The sequence below is a fragment of the Ips typographus genome, linkage group LG8, assembly GCF_016097725.1.
Source record: "Ips typographus isolate SLU linkage group LG8, UJ_Ityp_2.0, whole genome shotgun sequence".
In the NCBI taxonomy this organism is placed as follows: Eukaryota; Metazoa; Arthropoda; class Insecta; order Coleoptera; family Curculionidae; genus Ips; species Ips typographus.
This window is the reverse complement of record NC_138429.1, coordinates 3,702,465-3,725,166: the sequence shown is the minus strand read 5'-3', so window position 1 is coordinate 3,725,166 and position 22,702 is coordinate 3,702,465. Positions and strand designations below refer to the sequence as shown.

At 34.0% G+C, this 22,702-nt stretch overlaps 1 protein-coding gene across 4 annotated transcripts; it reads right to left on the bottom strand.

Moving 5' to 3' along the window:
- Positions 1-1,568: 1,568 nt before the first annotated feature.
- SERCA (ATPase sarcoplasmic/endoplasmic reticulum Ca2+ transporting SERCA) lies at positions 1,569-22,693 on the bottom strand. Of its 4 annotated transcripts, none has more exons than XM_081985318.1 (13): positions 22,512-22,693; positions 20,043-20,180; positions 18,248-18,265; positions 15,241-15,323; positions 13,215-13,319; positions 11,384-13,156; positions 8,510-8,722; positions 8,011-8,204; positions 7,851-7,953; positions 7,659-7,792; positions 7,481-7,598; positions 4,897-5,014; positions 1,569-2,344 (listed from the first exon to the last, which is right to left on the bottom strand). In XM_081985318.1, exons 2-13 carry the CDS (start codon positions 20,158-20,160, stop codon positions 2,316-2,318), a joined length of 3,006 nt encoding a protein of 1,001 aa, XP_081841444.1. In that variant the 5' UTR covers positions 20,161-20,180; positions 22,512-22,693; the 3' UTR covers positions 1,569-2,315. The 4 variants fall into 4 exon arrangements, with proteins under 4 accessions (XP_081841444.1, XP_081841445.1, XP_081841442.1 ...); XM_081985319.1 differs by lacking the exon at positions 1,569-2,344 and adding an exon at positions 2,418-2,570; XM_081985316.1 differs by lacking the exon at positions 1,569-2,344 and having other exon boundaries at positions 3,655-5,014.
- Positions 22,694-22,702: the final 9 nt, after the last annotated feature.

Here is a 22,702-nt window from a genome sequence, read left to right as displayed (position 1 = left end):
CATTTTGTTACCTAACCTAACCTAACCTACTCCGAGTAAAGAAACGAACGAGACGGTAGGCAACACCGCCACACATGCTATACATATGACAGATGGCAACGTCGAACGGGATCAAAGAAATTATGTATAGTAAAATTCAAAGTAAAACAGGATGACGTATCAACGCAACAGAAAGAGAGTAAATTTATTCTTTGGCAGTTTATAAAGCTGTGTATTGTGTTTGGCATGTAATTTAGTCTGTCAGTCCAGTATTAACTGTCAAAATCCATTCCATAAAACCTGTTAAAAAAACAAATTGCGTCAAAAGTCAGTTAGCTGTGTTTCACACCTTTTTGAGAGTTGTTGTGACTGTTTTTGCCAATGAATAAAAAAAATATAGCAGGAAGGAGCAATAGCAAACAAAGGGGGTGACAGAAACAAGGGGGAGAGGGGGAGTAATATGGCGGCCGTCAACTTTCGGTTGGCACTATAAAACACTATTATTATTGTCCACTGTACAACTTAATTTAAATTTGCAAAACTCAACTGTTAAAGAACCACAAACAAACAAAACAAATTAACACTAAATACAAACAACAAATTTTTGCGGGTTTGAAACTCCAAACTGACAATGACTTTGCATCAATTCAACTGCGCAGTAGGCAAATGCGCAATCAACTTCCGTCCCCCTCGCTTAATGCACAAACGGGTTATAATTTGTATTATTGTTACCTCCTGATACTTGTTCTTTTTACTCATTGGTTTTTGCAAATGTATTGCTTATTTGACATATTGACAATCTATCATTTAAGTTTCGACTGCCAAATCCGCTACATCGAACTGTAAAGCTATAAAACTCAATTAAACACACCCAGTTTGAGCCAAAGGTCATTTAGCTATGTTTTACACCTCCATGAGTGTGGGTTTGTTTGCAAAGCAATAATAGGTGTATAAGCTGTAGCATAGACTGTAGTAACAATAGGCTATCTTTTTTCATTAGAATGAGTTAAACTGAGACAGGCAAGCTGCAAAACTTGCTTGAAAGAGGACAGTTACTTTAATAAGTAATTTGACTGTGTTTTATATCTCCACCACTATTATTTGAAAGTTTATAAAGCTGTTTATTTATATTTTATTTTGTTTAACAATCTAGTCTGTAGTCTCTAGGATCATTTCTATAGAGATATTGTCCATAATTCTAGGGGTTAAACCAAGTTTACTTCTTTATTTTGTACAATTTTAGTACTTTTGACTGGCATTTTCTAATGAAACCTCTTTTTTATTGTTATTCCCTTTGATAAAAAATTTGTATATTTTTTTATAGACACCATTTATAATTACTACAATATCCGGTTATTCAGTTTAGGAAGATAAAATTGCGTTAATCGCAACAAGGTGTGAATAGTATTATAAAGTAATAAATTGGTAGCCTAAAGCTTTGTTAATAGAGGCTCGGTTGTGCCATCAGAAAACTTGAAAATAATGGTACCTGTAATCATTCGAATTAAAGGTGTGCTATTTTGACACTTTTGTAACGGTGCAGCTTACCATCTAAATCAAAAGGTGTTGATTGTAATAAAACCATAAAATAACATAGGACAACTCAGACGCTGTCACTTTATTTACATAAATATATCTGTTTACAAAACTGATGTTGAATTAAGATTTCGGTCGACGTTACTTAGCCAGGGTAATTCTCAAGACCAGCACAAACTGCGAGTAGAAATAGTTTAAATATGCACTAAAATGTACACAAAAATAGCAAACAAAGCATTTCACATCAACCCTGGCGATACTAACTGAACATAACACATTGTACTAACGTTATTGAAAAACAAAGGACTGGTTACATAATATGATGTCTTTTACTAAATATTTGTGATAATTTGTGACATTCACAAAAAATGAAAAGTACAATAATTACACAAAAATTAGTCGTTGAAATGCAAAACAGTCAGATTAGTTTGAAGAGGCTACATCCTCTTCTCGAACTAACTTTTAACAACCACGCGTTTGGTCTGGTCTTGTTAAATCGTTCAAAACGATAACGATAAATAACAAATAAGATTTTTAAAACTTAATATATCGTGTATGTACAGTAACTAGTTAAATATTCTAACGCACCATCACAGGTATTTGAAGAAGGACATTAGAAACTATATAAGACGTGTTTGGTTGAGGCAAGCTAAAACTAGACGTTATAAAGAATGACAGCGGATTCATTATACACTTCTAGTGCTAAAGAATAATGTTAAGTCAAAGCGTTGAAATATAATTATTGTAGAGTATAGTAAAATTAAAAAGCGTAGAGTCGAGATTCTGCTAGCGGGAAGGTTCTACCACCTATCTATAACAACTTCACCAACTGCAAAAATAAAGGTTTTATGTAATTATTATTCAATTTGTTAAAACCACACATTAGTTGAGACAGGTTTGTTAGTAGGAGAGAAAAGGAAATATTAAGAGTGTTATAAAACGATTTAAGTATTCTAGGATTCGGTTTTCCTGAATAGGGGTCACTCCACTCAACGACTCAGTAGGGTTCTGTGGTGAGTCGAAAATCGTTCACATTCGATGTACCACCTGTGGTACTGTAAAAATCAAAAAACCTTAAAATCACCAAAAAAAAAAACACAGTCCTTATATAGTGATATAAGTAATTTGTACTTACCAGAGGTAGTGAAAAGCAGTGCTTGTATCTGGCAGTTTTAATAGCGGTTTATGCAAAGTTAGTATAAGCATCAACAATGTACGCAAAATTTCATTATTTTAATGTTGTTTCTTATATTTCACTCGAGCTTTTTGTTTGTTCTGAAAAAATCCACAAAACTATTTCCGTTGTGAATGTAATTTAATTTATTTTCAACCATGTATGTAATAACTTTATTTCTTATGTGTAAACCAGGTGGAAAGATAATATGCTTTTTGTCATAAAAGTAAGTAACATCTGCGTTTTCAGAAATCTCCATGTCAAAAACACTCTAAGAAACGTTTCAGCTCAAAATATTAAAGACACAACAGCACAATAATGACGTTGTCAAGATTGTACACAAATCACCAGTCGTTTATTATGGTTGAACTACTCATACACCTATACCACCTTATTGTTAGAGACTATTAGCAATCAATAACTGAATGATTTATTACAAGTTTAATAAGATTCTGATAAATGGTTGAAAATAAAATAGTATACAAACCACGGTGGAAAGTTTAATTTCTGATTCGAGATAAAGATTGAGATAAAAACTATCTAATATCCCGACAGAAATCAAACACTTTCCACTACCTACGTAGGCCGCGTACCGCAAAGCGTAACTCAGAAGACATATCAAGGAATAGTCATTACGCAAATTTCCACGGTTAAAGATATAAACACAAAAGAAAACTGTCAACAGTCACACTGACTATACAAATTGACTTTTCAATTTCTGCCACTTAAAACTGGAATTTTAGACGAAATTTTAATGACTGACATGTTGATGAAAAATGTAATTAATGGACGTTTTTGATTAGCAAGCTTAAAGCCAATATTGTTTTCGACTTTCAATCGGGTTATAGCAATATCTAATTAAAAGCGGAGAAGTTACACGGAAGCTTTTGCTCTAACAGCAAAAGCGGGCGGGTAAACAAAGGGTTAAAACATTTTACAAAAACAAAAACGCCAAACTAGCTCAGTCTGTTTTTTCCTCTTTTATTGTTCAATTGAAAAGTATTCAAAACATGCACAATCATCTCTAATATTTAACTTTTACTAAGAATCACAACGCATTGAGGAAATCGACACACTCACGCTTGACTTGCCTGTTGTATAAGAGTTCCTCATCCTAATTTCCCTGTCTAAGGTACATTTTACTGTCAAAGCAACTCCTCACCGAAAACTTTCGAACTGGACTACGCGAAACGTTTAGGCGTTGCTTTGACCACGTTTATTATAAAAAATTATTCATTTTACCAACGAATTATTATTATATAAATATTATCCTACCTACTTAAGTAATCAATGAATAATTTTCTATGAGCGTTATTACTATAGGTACTAACGTTAGTTAAAAACGAATAGCTTGGGTTTTAAATTTTTTAGAGTGTAATACGGGTTTTGCTATGAAATATAATATATTCGAACTAGTCCGTAAAATGTAACTGACGGTTTTACTGACCTATATCATTTCAAACCTGGAATGGTTATTCTGTTAAGGAACGTTTAAGACCACTATATTCTGAATAAGTTACGTTTGATTGAATCTGTCCATTCTTAAAATAAAAAGGACAACTTAATAACAAACTGTATGTAGACCAAGGGTGAAAAATATTTAATAGAGTTCGGTTACATAACTATAATACGCCAAGAATAATTGTCATTATAGCGACAGGACGTTCTTTTGCAATTTTTGCAAGTTGCAGACATTTGAAAGTAATTATCTAAACAGTTAAACAATTTAAAAAAGCAGCAAAAATTAAAGAAAATGAAATGACGTAACAAGGTAATAAACATGTTTTGATTGTAACAAATAAAACGTCACATTCAAAACAGTTCATTATAATTTGTTACCTCATCTCATTTTCTTTGATTTTTGCAAAACAACTTCAGTAAAATGAAACACAAATAAAAAAAAAATACATGGCTCACAATTCTGAAAAAAATATTGAAAAAAACTGAAATTACTATAAAAAGGAAAAAATTACCCGAAAAAAGGCACTTAAAAGTCGACTTGGTCCTTTATGGAAAAATCTCGCGGGACACTAATATAACGTCTATGCACCCGTTTACACGCTAAACGATTCGCTGTCCTCGTCTGAAGAGGCAGTTTCTTTAGGTTACGCGCGGGGGATTCCCTTAAATGGGACCCCACGAAATCAAGCCAAAGAACACAGCCCACATTAACACAATCCAATGCACAGTATAAATCGGATTCTCACCGTCAGTGATCTTTCTGGCGACGAACTTGAGGGTCTCGTCTAGTAATATTACTGGAATGGAGAATTTCATTACCGTTAACCATTCCTCGATGGTCAAAGGGCACACTTGGAATACAACCTAAAATTGATGATTAGCATTTATTTTTATTTGTTTTGTTGACGCTCCATAGAATATAGAAAGTACTTTGATAGTTTTTTTTCAAATTATAATAATTATAATGTCAAATAACATTGTCGTGACGTCATATTCGATCTACTTACTCCATGGAGTAGATAATAGCAAAAAATACTGCCTTAACGACTGTGGTTCCGTGGATACCACGGAACCCCGGTTTGCCCAAGTGAATGTTTCGTAAAATAGTTAACACGATGTGAATTACTGTTCTCGCGGTCTGTTCTCTTCATCCTTGTCTAAGTTCACTTTCAGAAAGGGTAAATATCTAAGTGAATGTCTTCCAAAAAAAACATTTACTGATTAGCGCTTCTATTTCAGTCATTGTCAGTTTGACAACCATCGAAATTTATTTGATTTGTTTACTATTAATTCTTTTCCGTTTCTTTGTGTTGTTAATCATTTATAAAGTTTTCTATTTACCACACCACCACAGTTCTTTTAAGAGCTATTGTTTCTACGCTTTTACCATTCTGTAAGTACTTTCATAATATTATTATTAATATTTTTATTTTTTTTATGTCGGCTGTCACGATCTAACCAAAATTGGCACAATTACTAACATGTTTTGAAAAAAAAGTGGGAGTATCTATTATAATTTTTATTTAGCCATTTGGTTTTTTCTAAATTCGGAATTACTTAGTATTACAGTATTTTTTTAGAAAATGCCTGGAAAAATTCTCTACAGACAAGCCCAGCAGTTAATTCTTAACCTTTGTGAATATTTTGAATTGGAAAAAACTAATGGAGGACCTTTAGAAGCTTTATCATCTGTTCAGGGGGCCTATTCTTGAACGCAGGGAGTAGAATTGCCAAGAGAAGTGTTGATAGAATGTGACAGAAAGAGCTGACAATAGCGGGTTCCTGTCACATTCTACATGTCTTTCTCTTGATAATTCCCTTCCCTCGTTTCAAGAATACGCACCCAGGAAGAAAATAAGAAATTTTAAGACCTTACATATTCTTACTGATGTATTTTTTTTGATACTAGAAGGTTGCAGCTGCTTTGAAAATTTCCCGCAAAACTGTTTATTCGATTTGGGAAAAGCAAGCAAGTAATCTTATGATTTCCTCACCTAGAAAACCTAAATCGAGACGTTATCGACGGGTCAAGACCACTGATTTATCTGAAAGCTTTAAAATGGATGTTTGAAATACATTATATGATATGTACAACGATAGTATGTTAATAATGGTAAAATATATCTACTTTTGTAAGAAACATCTATTAACATTTCATTGTTTCCAGAGACTGAGATTTTTGGGTTGCATTATAGATTTTTCATAAAAATTTCTTCAAACATATTAATAATAAAGTCATAGAAAAAATAAAATAAGCGTCTAAAATGTTTTCCAGCGGGTTTAAAATAAAATTAGTGGATTGCAACCTGAAAATGAGATATGAGACACTACAGCATCACTCAGAATGTCTTAATAAATTTTTAATTTGTTGTATTTATTTTAGAGAAACATGTAACCATCCAGAACCTAAATCAGGATCTTAAAGTCAAAGAAATACTACATATTGGTGATACATCTCTGCGAATTTTGGTAAATAAATTAGGTTTCAAATTTAGACGGAATTCTATGATCCAAACCGAGACTTCCCATGAATAAAAAATGTTATTTCGGTCAAGATATTTTTGATTTGCTTTGGTATAAGGTTGTTTTAATGCAAATTTGCAGCCAAAGATCTCTACTTTCTCACTGACAATACACGCAGAATTTTAAACATGACGAAGCTTTAGACACGCCCTTTTCTATAATATGAACACAACAGGTTTGTTGACGAAAACTTGATTTGATTCACATGATTATAAATGACGTAGCGTTCGTGACGCACGCGTAAACTCACTCCGCGAGAACAGTATATCCTAAAACTCTAGTACAATATTAAAAAAATAATAATTAAACTAGGGACTGAATCGCCTTGACATCGATCAGGTGACCATTGACAATGAAAATTTAATCTGACAGGTGTAAGAACTGTTCAAAAACAATCACGTGACAGGGATTGACACGTTTACGTAACTATTATCAATTGTCGAATGGAATCTCGAAGATCACTTGACTCTTCTTACAGTTAAAACAGCATCGTTGTAGTCACGTGACCATATTTAATGTCAAAATGTTGTTCTGACCATTTTTACGATTGAAAGGGATTTCTGTAAGTCACGCGATTGTTTTCAACCATCACATTCACCTACAAAGAGTCACATGACAATTTGTATTTTATTTTTTTACAAATGCAAATTTCTAACTTGAAAATTTTACCAGCGGCACATTTTTTAATGTTCTTTGGAGAGCGTTTGTGATTGGTCAGAATAAGCAGCTTTCAATGTGCTTCTCTTCGTTGAACAATCACGAACAGTTTTATGCATAACTGCACATGTTTCTGGTAAAAGTACTTACCGAAAGGACATCTACATAGAGGATAACGAAATGAAGAGTAAAGGAAAGAGCCATTGAACCAATCAACCACAAGTTGGACCATGGAGGCATGGCAATCAAAGACTGATTTTCAGACAAACTGCAATCACACCACAAAATTAATTGAAATACGTTAACTAATAATTATTGTAAAACTCACCTATTCATAGCGTTCAACATTTCAATCGTTACCAATACAGACAGAGCCATGGTCATAGGATGAGGATCAGTGAACACTTTGCAGTCGATTCCTTTAAATTCGGGACCGTTACCGGAGCATTGCAAGTGATGAGTCTGTTCAATGTGCCACATATTAGTTCAGTCATTATTTGCGCTAAATTGAGTCGCTTACCAGTTGGTAGTAGCTCATTTGTGGTCCTTCAGGTGAGCTCATGAACCACCAAGCGGCAGCACCTACAGTGGCGGCGCCTACGTATCCTCCAATAGCCAAGTATCTAGAAATGTTTTAGTTAATAAACATTCTTTAAAATCGATTTTCTGTATTGTTTTACCTGAAGAACAGCCATCCGGAAATAAGAGATTCATCAGCTTTACGGGGAGGTTTGCTCATAATGTCTAAATCAGGGGGGTTGAAACCAAGGGCAGTGGCTGGCAAACCGTCAGTTACCAAGTTGACCCACAACAATTGCACGGGAATCAAAGCCTCGGGTAAACCCAGGGCGGCAGTCAAGAAAATTGACACTACCTGTTGGTACCATCAAAATATCTTAAGATTTCCAAGTTATAATTAAGCTGGATAATTTTGTAAAATCTTGGAAAAACAGGCAATAAATTATCAATGTTTTGTAAACTATTATTCTCCCGGTTATGCAGCTCAAACGAAGGCCGCTATAAATGCATCTATTTACTAGAAATGTACCTTTAATTACTTTTGAGTGCTGCCAAACAATTCCCATAAAACTTTTACGACTCAATAATAATTTTATTAAATGATACTATTACGGTTAAGCATTAAACCGCCCCCAAACCAGTTAAATATCACGTACTTACCTCACCAATATTGGAAGAAATAAGGTAACGAATGAATTGTTTCATGTTGTTGTAGATGGCGCGGCCCTCTTCTACGGCGGACACAATACTGGAGAAGTTATCGTCGGCCAATACCATTTCAGCGGCGGACTTGGCTACGGCAGTTCCTGAACCCATAGCGATACCAATTTCGGCCTTTTTCAAGGCAGGGGCGTCGTTTACACCATCACCAGTCTAAAAAAAAATAATTCAAAGATGAGTCTTAATAGCTGAGTGAAACATAATATGACAACTCTGGAGAAATGTCCAAGTTTGTCCAGAGACTGTTTAAAACGAAACCAGCAATAAAATTTTCCAATAAGTCAATCTAAAATATGCCCTATTTACATACAAAAAATTAATTGACAGCTTTTTCGTTATAACTTGTCTAACATGACGTAGCCAATGGTGTAGTCTCTTCAACAGAGTTGCATTAATTGAGATTAACCACTCTCAGGAGATTTCTCATAATAATTGACTTTGCTGCTAAAGTAAAATAGACTTTAAAAACTAAAAAGTAAAGATATACAGGGTGGTCCAGTTTTAAGTGTCAATAATTCACCATTTGATAGGCAATCAAAAAATAAGTTGACTTGCATTGTGTCATTTTTCTGAAAAACGTTTCCTAAGGAAGATACAGTCTTCCAAATTTCCATTTAAAAAATCGTTTTATAGTTTAAAACTGAACATTCAAGACTTGTGAAAGTCCAAATTTGTACTGAATAGTCTAAAAACTTTTTTACTACTAGGAATGGTCTTATGATTCGCTTTCTCAGACTGCCATCCTGGTTGAGTGTCTGAAACTGGAATTCAAGAACAAAAAAAAATCCGGAAATCAAGACAAAGATTGTTTTGTGCATGAAATTCATTTTTTACTACTAAAAATAATATAAAAGTTGACTTTTAATGCTAGAACTGACTTTACTAGGACTAAAGAGAGTCCAAAAGTATATTTTCAAGACTTTAATTGGTGTACAACTCAATTTTCTGGACTGGACAACAAGTCTAGAAGTAAATTAATTTTTCGGACTATTTTATTTCTAAAAATTAGTTCTCAAGACTATTATTGTAGCATTTGGTACCAAAATTTTTTACTTTTATCACTGAAGAAACTTGACTTTTTGAAATAGTCTTAAACTCGATTTTTCAGTCTTAAAAAGCACTAAAAACAGTCTGAATTTCTCAGAGGTGCTACAATTTATTGCACCTATGAGTGTAGAAGTCAATTTAATAGTGAAGAAGCTTGAAATAACATTTTCAAGACTATGGTCAGTGGACACACTGGCTTTTAGGCCTGATAAGTCAAAAACTTTGTAAAGATAGTCTTGAAACTCGATTTGAGGCACTGAAAACAGCCTTAAAACACTAAAAACAGTCTAGTTTATTAAGAAATACCCGAATTTTTAGCACTGAGGTGTCTAGAAGTCGATTTAATAGTGACAAAGCTTGGAATGCTATTTTAAGTCTATGAGTAAAAATTGTTTTTTAAGTTTGCTATGTCAATAACTTGGCGAAAATAGTCTTAAAACTCGATTTTCCAAGCTGAAAGCAGTTTTGAAGCACTAAAAATAGTCCAGAATTCGAAGAAAATGAAAAGCAAAGTAAAAAGCACGAAAAGTTCGTTTTCAAGACAATTTTCATGAATCTAATGTTAATGTCCTGCATCTAAGACTATTTTCAACACTAAAATATTGAAATTTGTCTTCAAATTATGAAAACTTACTTCAAATGCAAATTTTAAGCTTCTGATGTCACTTTTCATTAGTTCAGTTACATTTTGGGGTTCAAGTCAATTTTTAAGGTTTAAATGTATGAATTTGTAGTAACAAATTCTTGAAAAAGTAGTTTTTATGTCTACAAGTCAATTTTTAGTATTAAAGTCTCTCGATTTGCATGAAAACTGGTTACAAACACAACCTTTAAGCTTTTTTTTCTTTAAGAAATTTTTATCTTTTCTAATTCAATTTTCAAAACTAAAGTCTTTCAGTTTGTCTGGAAACTATGCAAACTGGCTACAATAATATTTCTTAAGTGAATTTTCCGTTTCCAAGACAATTTTTAAGTTGGGTTGGGTTAGTTTTGGATCTTTGACTGTAATAACGTGTAATAAAGTGCTTGTTCCAAATTTGATCAATATTGCTCCAACGGTCTGACAGTTATGACAAAAAAAAAACGATTTTTTAAACAGAAATTTGAAGGACTGTATTTTCCTTAGGAAGCACTTTTCAGGAAAATGACATAATGAATGTCAACTTATTTTTTAATTGGCTATGGATTGGTGAATTATTGACATTTAAAACTGGACCACCCTGTATACTTCAAGTACATGTCTAATTGATGCAATTTATACATGTATTGGTTACAATCTGTTCTCTAAGATAACGGTATCAAATAAAACGAATCCAAAGTAATTCTTATATCGCCAATATAAAGTAATCCATTACCTTGCAGCCATTAAAAATCATGCCTCGAATACTAAACGGTTTATTGTTAACAAATTTTTATAACTCTGATTAGATCTTTTTCTTTGATGAAAAATATTTAAGAATGTGATATAAACATCATCGCTTTTATTCACCAAGAAATTACGTGTTAAACGGAGCAATAATGTATATCTACACATACAAACCAGACTCGCCATTTATTATATAAACGGTAACACGTGTCGTCGACTTTTAATCCCTATTCTTAACTTTTCCTCTGTTTATAGATTTGCTAGAATCAATTATCTCAAAACTTTACTTTCTTTGAACTTACATAAATTTGGTTTACGTTATTCTAATTTCAACTTCATTTATCAGATCATTTTTTTTATAAAAAAACTTGCTATGTAATTATGTAAAGGATTTAACTTACCATAGCTGAAATTTCGTTCATGCTCTGCAAATATTCAACGATCTTGGACTTGTGGGCAGGTTCCACACGGGAGAACAAACGGGCACGTGCACAGGCGGCCTTCTGTTCGGCAGGAGACAAGTCATCAAACTCCCTACCGGAGTAGGACTTTCCAGTGGAATCTTCATCTTCACCAAAGACTCCAATACGTCTGCAGATAGCTTCGGCCGTGGATTTGTTGTCACCAGTGATTACAATTACACGAATACCGGCAGCACGGCACCTGACGATGGCCTCGGCAACTTCTTTACGTGGAGGGTCCAACATACCGACGACGCCGACGAAAGTTAGGTTAACTTCATAAGTGTAGAATTTGGTGGAGTCTCCCAAGTCCATTTCTTCGGGTTTAATTGGATTGTCGGCAGTAGCCAAGGCGAGGCAACGGAGAGTGTCACGACCAGTACCGTATCCCCTGGTCACTTCGAGAATGCGGTTCTTGATGCTGCTAGTGAGAGGTACTTTGTTTTGGCCGATGCGGACGTGAGTGCACCTGTCGAGTACACCCTCAGGGGCGCCCTTGACGAACAATTTGGGACCATTTCCAAGACGGCTTGGTTTCAATGGGACGCAATAAGAGGACATAGATTTACGATCACGGGAGAATTCCAAGGTAAATTCTTTCTTCCATTTGGATTCAATTTCTTGTCTGACGCAGATGGCGGTTTGACGCCTGTCTCCAGATTTGCTAACGTTGAAGGGATTCATTTTTTCGGCTAAGACGATCAGAGCAGTTTCAGTAGCTTCACCCACTTTTTCAAAGCATTGTTTGAATTCGTTGAAATCAATAGCGGAGTCATTGCACATAATACAGATGGTACCCAATTCTTGCAAAGTGTCAAATTCTGAGCATTTAACCTTCTGTCCTTTAAGGAACACTTCACCGATAGGTTCGTAGGTTGATCCGGTGATTTCGAATTCGTGGATGGAATTGTCGTTACCTTCAATCTTATCGAAGATGAACATACGGGAGACGGACATTTGATTGGTCGTAAGAGTACCGGTTTTGTCAGAGCAAATGACTGAGGTGCAACCAAGAGTTTCTACGGAAGGCAACGATCTAACGATGGCGTTCTTTTTGGCCATACGACGAGTACCCAAAGCCAAGCAAGTGGTAATGACAGCTGGCAAACCTTCTGGGATAGCAGCTACGGCCAGGGCAACAGCAATTTTAAAGTAGTATACGGCTCCTTTGATCCAGGATCCTCCATGAGCGGGGTCGTTAAAGTGTCCAATGTTGATAGCCCATACGGCAACGCAGATAACGGAAATAACTTTCGACAGTTGTTCACCAAATTCGTCAAGTTTCTGTTGCAGAGGAGTCTTAATTTCTTCGGTTTCAGACATTTCAGTCCTAATTTTACCGATTGCGGTAGAGAGACCAGTTCCAATCACAATACCACGAGCTTTACCAGCAGCCACGTTGGTACCGGAGAAAAGGATGTTTTTCTTGTCCTGGTTGACGGCACGAGGATCGGGAATAGCATCGGTATGTTTTATCACAGAAACAGATTCACCAGTCAAAATAGATTGATCGATTCTCAAGGTGGTCGAGAAAATCTTAGTAATACGGATGTCAGCTGGAATCTTGTCACCGACCGATATCTCAACAATATCTCCAGGTACGATCTCCCTGGCTCGGATTTTTTGAACTCCAGGCTTGTCAGTTCGAAGAACTTTACCCATTTCAGGCTCGTATTCCTTAAGCGCTTCAATTGCGGATTCAGCATTTCGTTCCTTATTAACATGGTATTTAGGTAAAACTTAAAAGCACAGTCTGATGAAGAATACTTACTTGCCACACACCAACGACAGCGTTAGCAATAAGAATAAGAAGGATTACAAAAGGTTCAACGAAGGCCGTAAAAGCTCCGTCGTGTTCTTCAAATAAGGCTAAAACCTGAAGAGAAAGGACGAAGTTATATTTTTGTTTTTCGTATCTTTTCTATTCTAAGCAAGGCAAAAATTACTCCAATTTTTTAGTACAGTTTAAACCATTTTTAGGCCAAATCTAAAAAGTCTTGCATTCAACAATTCTTGATAACTTAAAAAACTTGAAAAATTTAGCCAAAGAAGGCTCAATCAAAGTTAATTAAATAGTAAGTACCTTTTTCGTAATAGTGTGATTTTAATATCAGTTTTACCAAATACAATGCAAAAAACCGTTAAGTTATATTTTGTGTATTTGATGAGTCTAATTTTAAAATAACAAATACAGGTGCAGTGTGCACCGGACTTATTTTCACTTTTGTTATGCAACGTTATATCGGATGCATAAAAATCGTTAAAATGACAGATCTAGAGCGTTATTAATGTGCTCTATCTGCTGTAGCAACTGCTTTGATGTTTCCAGTAATAAAGCTTCATTAACAGACTTGGCATACAATTTGCACTACTGAAACTGAAAGCCGGCTGAATAATGTTGTTTTTTCAAATAAAAAACTTAATGACACTTTTTCCCTCTATACCTAAATATAAAATTGCACACGAAACTAACATCTCTCCGGCTGCTGCCCACGCTTTAGTGGTTTGTAAAATGCTTCGCACTTATGTTAAAACAGTTGAAATATAGCAAAGAAATACACTAAAAACGGTCTATAAATAAACGCAAATGTTAATTTAATTCGTCGATTTAGCCGTTATGGACGCGCAAGAAAATTAAATTAGCCAAAGTGCCAATCATTACAAAACTTTTTACGATGATTCGAATTGGGAAAACGGAGACCTCTCGCAATCCTAGAAATTCCTGTTACATTTCTTAAATTAGAAGCCCCCGGGCCAGGCTTTAATTTCGGGTACAGGTAAACCGGTAGATTTTGCTTTTCGGACAAGCTGATTGTGGAAACTCAAGCTCGTGTTAAAAGACGATTCTAAAATTACAATGCTCGAACATTGAATCTATTTTCTACAGCTTTTTATATAGTCAAGGATAAGGATTTCGAATGTCACCCGTAGACCTCGTGGAAAAAAAATATTTTGCAAAATAGCATGCCAAGGAATAGTGTTTACTAAAACATATGATTGATTATGTGTCAGATAATCCGATACCAACAAAGCAGTGCTTACAGATGAAAACTGGCATATACTGGTGGATGTCAAGATGGTTCACTCTGTATAACCTGACTAAACTTAGACATGAGAGATAAAAAGAAAAGCCAGCACCTACGTACAGATTTGCATCTCAGAACGCTTTTCCCGAAAATCAGGCATAATTATGAGTACGTTAAAACTTTTTGGAGTAAAAATAGCGTGGTGAGTCATGTTAGGAAAATAAGTTACCAAATGGGTTTCGTTAAAGTACAAACCTATAAACATAGAAACGAAATCGGTGAATTCGTTAGACAAAACTATGCACATCAAATTGCAACCGACAAAAATTGTGATAATCTAAAAATATAAACATAAAAAATCCCATTTGGCTTTATTTATTGCGCTTTGAAAACAAGATTAAGTTTATTGTACCGTAATTTCCCAACCTATAAACAAATACATTAACCTATTAACGGCGCAACCTTAAGTTCATCAAACAATTGTTACGCGTTAGTTAGCACCTTCTGCTAACTGTTTGCCAAAAGTTCCGATTTATGAACTGTTCTGCGGCGAAAAAATAATCTAAACATTTTTATAGCGAACTAGTTAATTGTTAATATTAGCCACTGATTTACAGTAAAAATTGAAAACACTCGATGCAATGGCTGGGAAAACCTGCTCTGGATACTACCATCTGTTTAACTAAGTAGGTGCAGGCAATCTTTTTTATTTTGTTTGATATTTTAAAATTTGGCTGAGAAAATTCACTTATAATCTAAAAAAATACCTACAAAGGAAATAATTGCAGCTAATAACAAAATCTTGACTAGAAGATCATCGAACTGTTCTAAAACTAATGCCCATATTGATTTTCCTGAAACAGAAAAGCATTGGTTAGGTTAATCTTCCTAAGTACAACGGATTGACCTACACAAACCGACTTTCATGAATACAAAATTTGAACCGTGACATGGACTTTAATAAGGTCGGTTACGTGAAAGATTTAACTAAATGCATGTACAGAACTTTTAGTAAGGATTTCATTCTTGACAACCAGTAGAATAAAACTATGAAAACGTTTACTTTTCAATTAAAACATGCATACAAGGAAGTCAAATACATTAGAGGTTATACATACCTATACCGTTAGTTTTGTTCGAAAACGGTGGCCGATAAAAAAATATTGGTAAAAAATTCGGAATGCGCATGCTTGAAAAATTTTCTGACATGTAATATGGACCATCAAGTAACAACCTTACTAGATTTAATTAAATATTTTTTGTATTTTTTTAAGTTTTGTAATACAAAGAATAATTAATACTAAACTGTTAATGAAAGTATGAATCCTGTAACCTTCAAGTTAGAATTGAACCACAATATTTTAGGAAAATAGGGAACAAACGCAACTATTGGCAACACCGATGAAAAATATTGTTTTGACATAATATAAAGTATCATTTCATTGGTAGGCACCGTAGCACGTGATGCACAGCACACTAGAATCAGAGGTAAACTACGCATGCGCAGTATCGATAATTCAATCAATCTCGAAATTCACAGCCTACTAGAGGCCACCTTTTTAAAGAACGGCCGAAGTATTTGAAGGGAAGTAACTTTGTGATGTCATTGTCGTTTAAAATGGAAATTTCAAAATTATGCATCAATGATAAAGAGAGATAACTAATGCAAATCAATGCTCTAGACAAAGATATAGATAAACCTTCTGACCTGTGTTAAGCAGCAAAACTAACCAATACAGAGTGTGCCGAAATCATTGCCTGGTTGAAAGGTTTGTCTATATTTCACATGACAAACCTTTCAGTTGCGGTGCGACAAAGACGATCATAGAAACATTTGCCGTTACTGGACTGTTTACCACGTGATGACTGTACGCAAATGACAGCGACCGTCACGTGCCCAACTGACTAATTTGAATAGGCTCAGTTTACTTGATGAAAACCTTGCCCTGTCTGTGTTAGTCCTTTCTTTCTCTTTGATTGGCCGCACGTCACTTCACTCTTTTAAATGTCAATAAACAAAAATCAAAACGGAAGTGACGTCATTGGACAGTTGGTTACAGGAGACGTATTTTGACGTCAGTGTTTACAGTGTCCATTTTAACTCATTCTGACAAAACAAGATGGCCGATGTTACTACAACTAGTAACTTAGTTGACACTTCCTACTGACACCTGTCACTTACAAAATGTATCACTCTTCGTCTAAACCATTGGTTTACTACACTTTTCTCTTTTAATCGTGGATATATCTGCATTTCCTGATTAATGTAAATGTTTAGTTGCAAACCCAAGGACTAATATTCCACCTATAAAACGTTTTATTAGTAAGTAACTAATTATAAAATTTGTAATATTAACTGTGAAATTTCAGCAGATGCCCCACACGTATTCAATGCATTAAAACCAGACGTGCAAGCATAAATATGAATAACTTATACATTACTTGTGTACACAATTTTTCTCAACTTTATGACCTGAAATTTCGTATATGGAGAAAGGTTGAATCAAAGTCAAACTGCACTTTTTTGCAATTTATGAGCCTTCAATCATTAATAATTGTCTTTAATCTAATATTTTAGAACAATCACCTAATAATTGATTTTTCATTAAGTTTAACAAAAAAATAATGATTGAAGCGTTTCGATCCTTGAAAACAATGTAAAATGCACAATACTTACTGATAAATCAATAATAAAACCTCTCGACAATGTTTAATCTAAAGCTAACCTTTAGGTCAAGAATATTCGCAATTTAAAGGTCAATTTAATTTGTGATATGAGTCAAATATTTATTGTAAGGTCTTTAAAAGGTACAGACAGTACATTGAACAAAAAGAGGACTTTTCCAGGAAGTGAGATGGCAAAGAATCCAAGATAGAAGAAGATTGTTCTATAATAGAATAATAACAGAGAAAATAGGAATACTCTGAGAAACTTAATAAAAATAGTAATTTGGAGTTTTTGGTTAGCTAAGTTTATTTTTGAAACAATTGTAATGTAATTTTAAACCACCGTTGAAATAATATGAATTAAAATCAATTTGTCACTTTCACGTTATGGTTTCGAATCGAATAGGAAATGATCTATTATAAATATGACAAAATTGAAACGTTTTCAAAGTGCATATGGTTTGTTTAAACAGCAATTAGACATTTCACTAGGAAACTGTCATCATCTGCACTGCTCTATAAACACACACTATTTAAAATCTGGATTTAGCCGTCGGTTCTGTTTGCTTATAGAACAAAAATACCGCGTCTCAAAGGTTTGCAACAATTAGAGTATGCACGTTGTTGCATTGGTGCACTTAACAAATGCAGACTAAAATAGATAGTAGTTGCGTGTGTGTATGATACGCATCATTTTTTGATACATACATTTTGCAACATCAAAATTTCCTAACTGTTTTATGGGTAGTAAAATTTTAAACGACGCCTTACGGATACCTGAAAGCCCATTTAAATAAAATCTGTGGCGCATTGATCCTTGAATACACCACAGATAAAATCCCGCTTAATATCCACGTACTTAATGAACAGTTTGATCAGGAGCCAAAATTAATAACCCTCGAATAAACAGTGCGGGTTTTCTTTTATAGAGATTAAATCACTGTTTTGATATTTTTAAAATGCTCGCATACCGAAAATAAGTCTCGATACTAGTTTTGTATCTAGTCAAAGTTACGTCCACAACATTTTCCACCTGATGATTGAAATTGGGTGTATTTTGAAAGTCGGTTTTCTGCGGTTAACTTCATTCATGTAAAGTGAAGCTACTTACCCTCTTCAGCCGGAAGTTCTGAAAAACAAATTAATATTAATCGTGGTAATGTTGAATAGTTGATAACATGTTCAAACAAAAAACCTTGTCGCAGTTTGTTCAAGAATTAAGGATGTCAAAGAAATACCACAAAAAGTGTGTCATTTACTACAAGACTATTTTATCATCATATTTACTAAATCATTTTGTGTACACTTCTGTATGTTCTTCTACTGTTAAACCCTACAAAAAAACTAAATTTATATTCCATTACTCCAGATTGATGACCCTTTGAACTTTATCAAAATGAAATTGCCTTCAAAAAACTGACAATAGGTAAACTAGTTTTGTTCTTGAATACATTAGGTGGCATCAAAGTAAGTAATGACGTCTGATTTTCGATTGCAACCTTGGTTAAGCTATCCGATTAGAACGGTACTGACGTAAACGATCTCTGGGATATGTAGATTTAATAGTAAATCACACTTGTCCCATTAGCAATTAATTTCTCAGAAAAATATTGAAAGTGATCATGAACGAAATATCTGACTTTTAACAACCCAGTTTGATTTACGTTTTAATCTTGCTACTTTGAAAATACCCAGGGGGGCACAGCTGCACTCACCGGTTGATTAACTGCACATTTTCCACAAAACAGTTTGATGTTTGTATAAAATGGCAATTAAAAGATAGCATTTTATGCCTCCACGCCGAAATACTACATCAACAGCCGTTTATTACTATTCTTTCCCAAATCGTTTCTACAAAGTAAATACGGCAAGGAAAATAAACGGGTCCTCGAATGCCAATCCGTGCACATAAAACAAATTCGACATTTATGTTCCCTTCTGCAAAAGTTACGCCATTATACAATAGGATATTTTTAAAACCGGAAAATTAAGCTGTGGTTGCGCTATCCAGGTCCATCCTATTGTGTAAAGGCCATCTTATCGCACCAAACATTTATTGTCTTATCTCTCTGCCTGACTTTGGTTCCTTCCATAAATATTTAACTAACTTCAGTCACACTGTGTTTGATTTAAGAATTAAACTCCAGCAATGCTAATTTAAACAAAAACTATTGTATTATTCAATTAAGAAACTAGACTGTGCTGTCTGTGGCAAATTAAATAATCATAAAGGTTTTTAGTTTTACTAACAAACTTTTACAATAATTTTTTATCACAATAACCAGCACTAACTACTGATACATAGACCGGAAAAAATTGCATTTATTTAATGACGCACTTGCGCTAATTATATACAACTTGTGACAGTATTACAGAGTCTGTATACGTCACAAAAATTTTAATTGTTTTAAATGGTACATAGCTACATAGGACTGGCATCCCACAGTGGACTACTTTCGCCAGCTGGTCTATTTTTAATATATAAACATAAACTTTAACCTAATGTTAAACATAACCAGTTTATTTAGGAAGTGATTTAAGTTTCATTAACTTAACTTCAAAGGAACTTGTCTGTTATACAGTGTGTCCCAATAGATGTGCACCAGTTAGTGCATACAAGGTGAAGTCAAAGCAAATGAATTTAGCTTTTTTTGCAATTGATTTAATTAACCATGATTGCAATATTATGCACCACAATAACAGACAACATTAGTTTTTCTTGAGAAGTGCCAGTTATTATTTACTATGAGTCAATAACACTTAACATTATATTTATGCTGGTTAAGTGCATAATTTTGCCTGACAAGGTGTAGATTACAGTTCAAAACTACATACTTTAGTAGTTTTTGTTTGAACACATTTGCAAAACTTGCTAATGCCAATCAGTTAAATGTTTTAAAACTTACCATTTGGACCATATTTTTCTTGGTTTCTTTTTACTTGGTCTAATGATAATCCTCGTTCTGGATCGGCGCCAAAGTACCTTAACACCTCATCCACTGTCTTTGTATGTGCGTCCTCCATTGTGATTTAGAATCACGAATCTGTAAATAAATGTTTAAAGTCAGTTTTGACAGCCAAAACCACTATCTATGAGTGCTGTATCATAAGAAGTTAATTTAATTAAATGAGAATTTCGTTTTTTGGATAATTATGGACAAATTGAAGGTCAAAATTTCCTGCTGTAGAAAAAAGCTAGTTGAGCAGTAACCTTGGCATATTTGAACTCTGAGGCATGACAACAGGTGCTGCTTTGAACTAAGTTTTCCATTTGTTATTCAAAGACTTTCTTAAAACAACAAATATTTTGTGTATAAAAATAAACCAGTCTACTTTTATATCAAACAGATTTAATTCAATAAAATTCATATGCTTATTGTTTCTAATTGGTTTTAAGTATCACAATAAATTTAAAACCAGTTTGGGTAAGTATATCACACACATTGTGAATTGCTAGTAAAACTAAAGCAAAGTATTTTTTTTTAATAAAGTTATATCTTAAATCCCTAACAACCAATCAATTTGATTGAAAATCCTATGTGTAGTGATTTTTCCAATATTACTGATAATAACTAATCTTTGTTTACAGTTTTAAAAGTCCAAAGGAAGGGTTTTTATGACACTTCCATGGTTTTGACTCATTCTAATTAAAAGAAGGTTCATTGAAAGTGACTGACCTAGTTATTGTCCAGAAACATGTGGTTTGATAAGTAAATATCAGAAAAAAGGTGCATTCAAACCTAATTAATGAATGTTTTTGTTCTAAGTACACTATTTAGCTGAAATAACCTGATGGGGGCAAAAAGCAAGTCTCTAACCTAAAAATTGGAATGAATAGGCAAAAGTGATTAACCCCATTGAGTTTCAGGAAAAAATACACTTACCGATTGATTATTCTATCTATGCACGTACAGTAGTTGTTTTTTATCCTAGAGTCTTTTAAAACACACAATACTTGTATCAACAAACTAACATTTTGCTCATTTTTTATCCTTGGTAGAACATAATTGGCAACAAATTTGAAAACGGTTTTTCTGGCAGTTTTCGAATTGAATTAAGCAATGTTGATGTATAGGCGACTGGTTGGGGTAATTCTTGCAATTAATTCAAGGGGCACAACTGAACAAAACGTAAATTTTGCAGAAAAATCGACACCTCGACCAAGAACTCTCGCCGTGTCTTTACGTTTAATTTTGACGTTAATGACGTTTGTCGACGCGCAACTTTATTGGCTGTCGTCTGTCAAATTTGTTGCACCAGAGGCGACCCAGGAAGTGTTACTTTAGAAATAAATTGTTTGAAGTCCAAAACGGGCCTGAAATTGGGTAAAACCCAAAAACTGATTTAAATTTAACACCACTTAAATAGATTTTAGTAAAATTGTTACAAAGATTCAAGCTTAAAAGTGAAATTGCTTTGAAACTGGACGCATACTATGAACGCCACTGATTTGCCAACCACACACAGCAGCAAAATCATGTGGAGCCTCCTGATTGGTCAGAAGGCAGTCACCTGGATTAAAGATTTCGCGGGAAAATTTCAAGTCCTTGATGAGTAATGAAAAAAGGGTAAAAATGTTACGAAACCACCCTTAACGATAAATTACTTTATTTTTGACCGCAAATCTGGATATGCGCCAAGTTACGTGCTACGATTTTAGAACGTCTCATAATTATATTCTTGATTTTTTTTGGCATAGAAAATACCAACATGTTGGTATCCAATTATTTACCACCAACTCGCAATTGTCTAGATATTTTTGAGACTGTTACATAAACGTTTATGGACCATAAAACTTATCATTTTATTACAGAACTTTTTTTTCTTCTCGTATTCTGTGGTAAATAAAATTATTTAAGAACGTCATTTATTTATATGCATTATATAAGTGTGATTTGAGCAATATTATGAATCTTCGTGGAATATTCTTTAACTTATCCAGTAACCGCAAAATGGAAAAATAGCTGAACTGATAATGCCATGGCAAAATACCACTTTATTGTTCATAATTTTATTCTCTGTATCATTGACAGGTTTGAAATTTCCAACATAAAAATAGAAAATTGTGGAAACCGTTATAATGTTGTTGATAGAGATGTATTTATTTCTATTTATAAAACATTTTTTTGTCATTACACTGTAGGTATCTGCATGATGCTTGTATATTGAACTGTGTGAAAGTCATATTATAGTTTTTAACTGTTTTGGAAATAATGTACTACAACATTTTTAAAATTTAAACTCCTATAAACAGACCTAAAGCTGAATATAAAAGCTTTTAATTATAAATCACTGTATCCTGTGAATACAAGTGAATATAATCCGTTAAAGGTAATCCATAAAATTCACTGTGCACTTCACTGGTGATAACTTACCGTCGACTTTATCACAGAAACTGTAATCCAAGTAGCGGCGTTTTATTTATCACCACTGTAAGTACTGGCAGAAAAAAAAACGGAAAATTACGGGATTACTTAGGGCCCCATGGGTGACCTAAACGTAACACATCTATATTTCTAAGGTCTCCTCACTGAACGGGCACCGGGATTTGAATGCTGTGCCTTTT

What these genes read in the sequence shown, in the direction of transcription:
- SERCA (XM_081985316.1), bottom strand. Translation starts at nt 20,160, where the DNA reads ATGGAGGACGCACATACAAAGACAGTGGATGAGGTGTTAAGGTACTTT. An exon ending in TCCGGATGGCTGTTCTTCAG is followed by an intron (nt 7,954 to 8,010) that starts GTAAAACAATAC and finishes AAACATTTCTAG; the next exon opens with ATACTTGGCTATTGGAGGAT. An exon ending in AAATGAGCTACTACCAACTG is followed by an intron (nt 7,793 to 7,850) that starts GTAAGCGACTCA and finishes CACATTGAACAG; the next exon opens with ACTCATCACTTGCAATGCTC.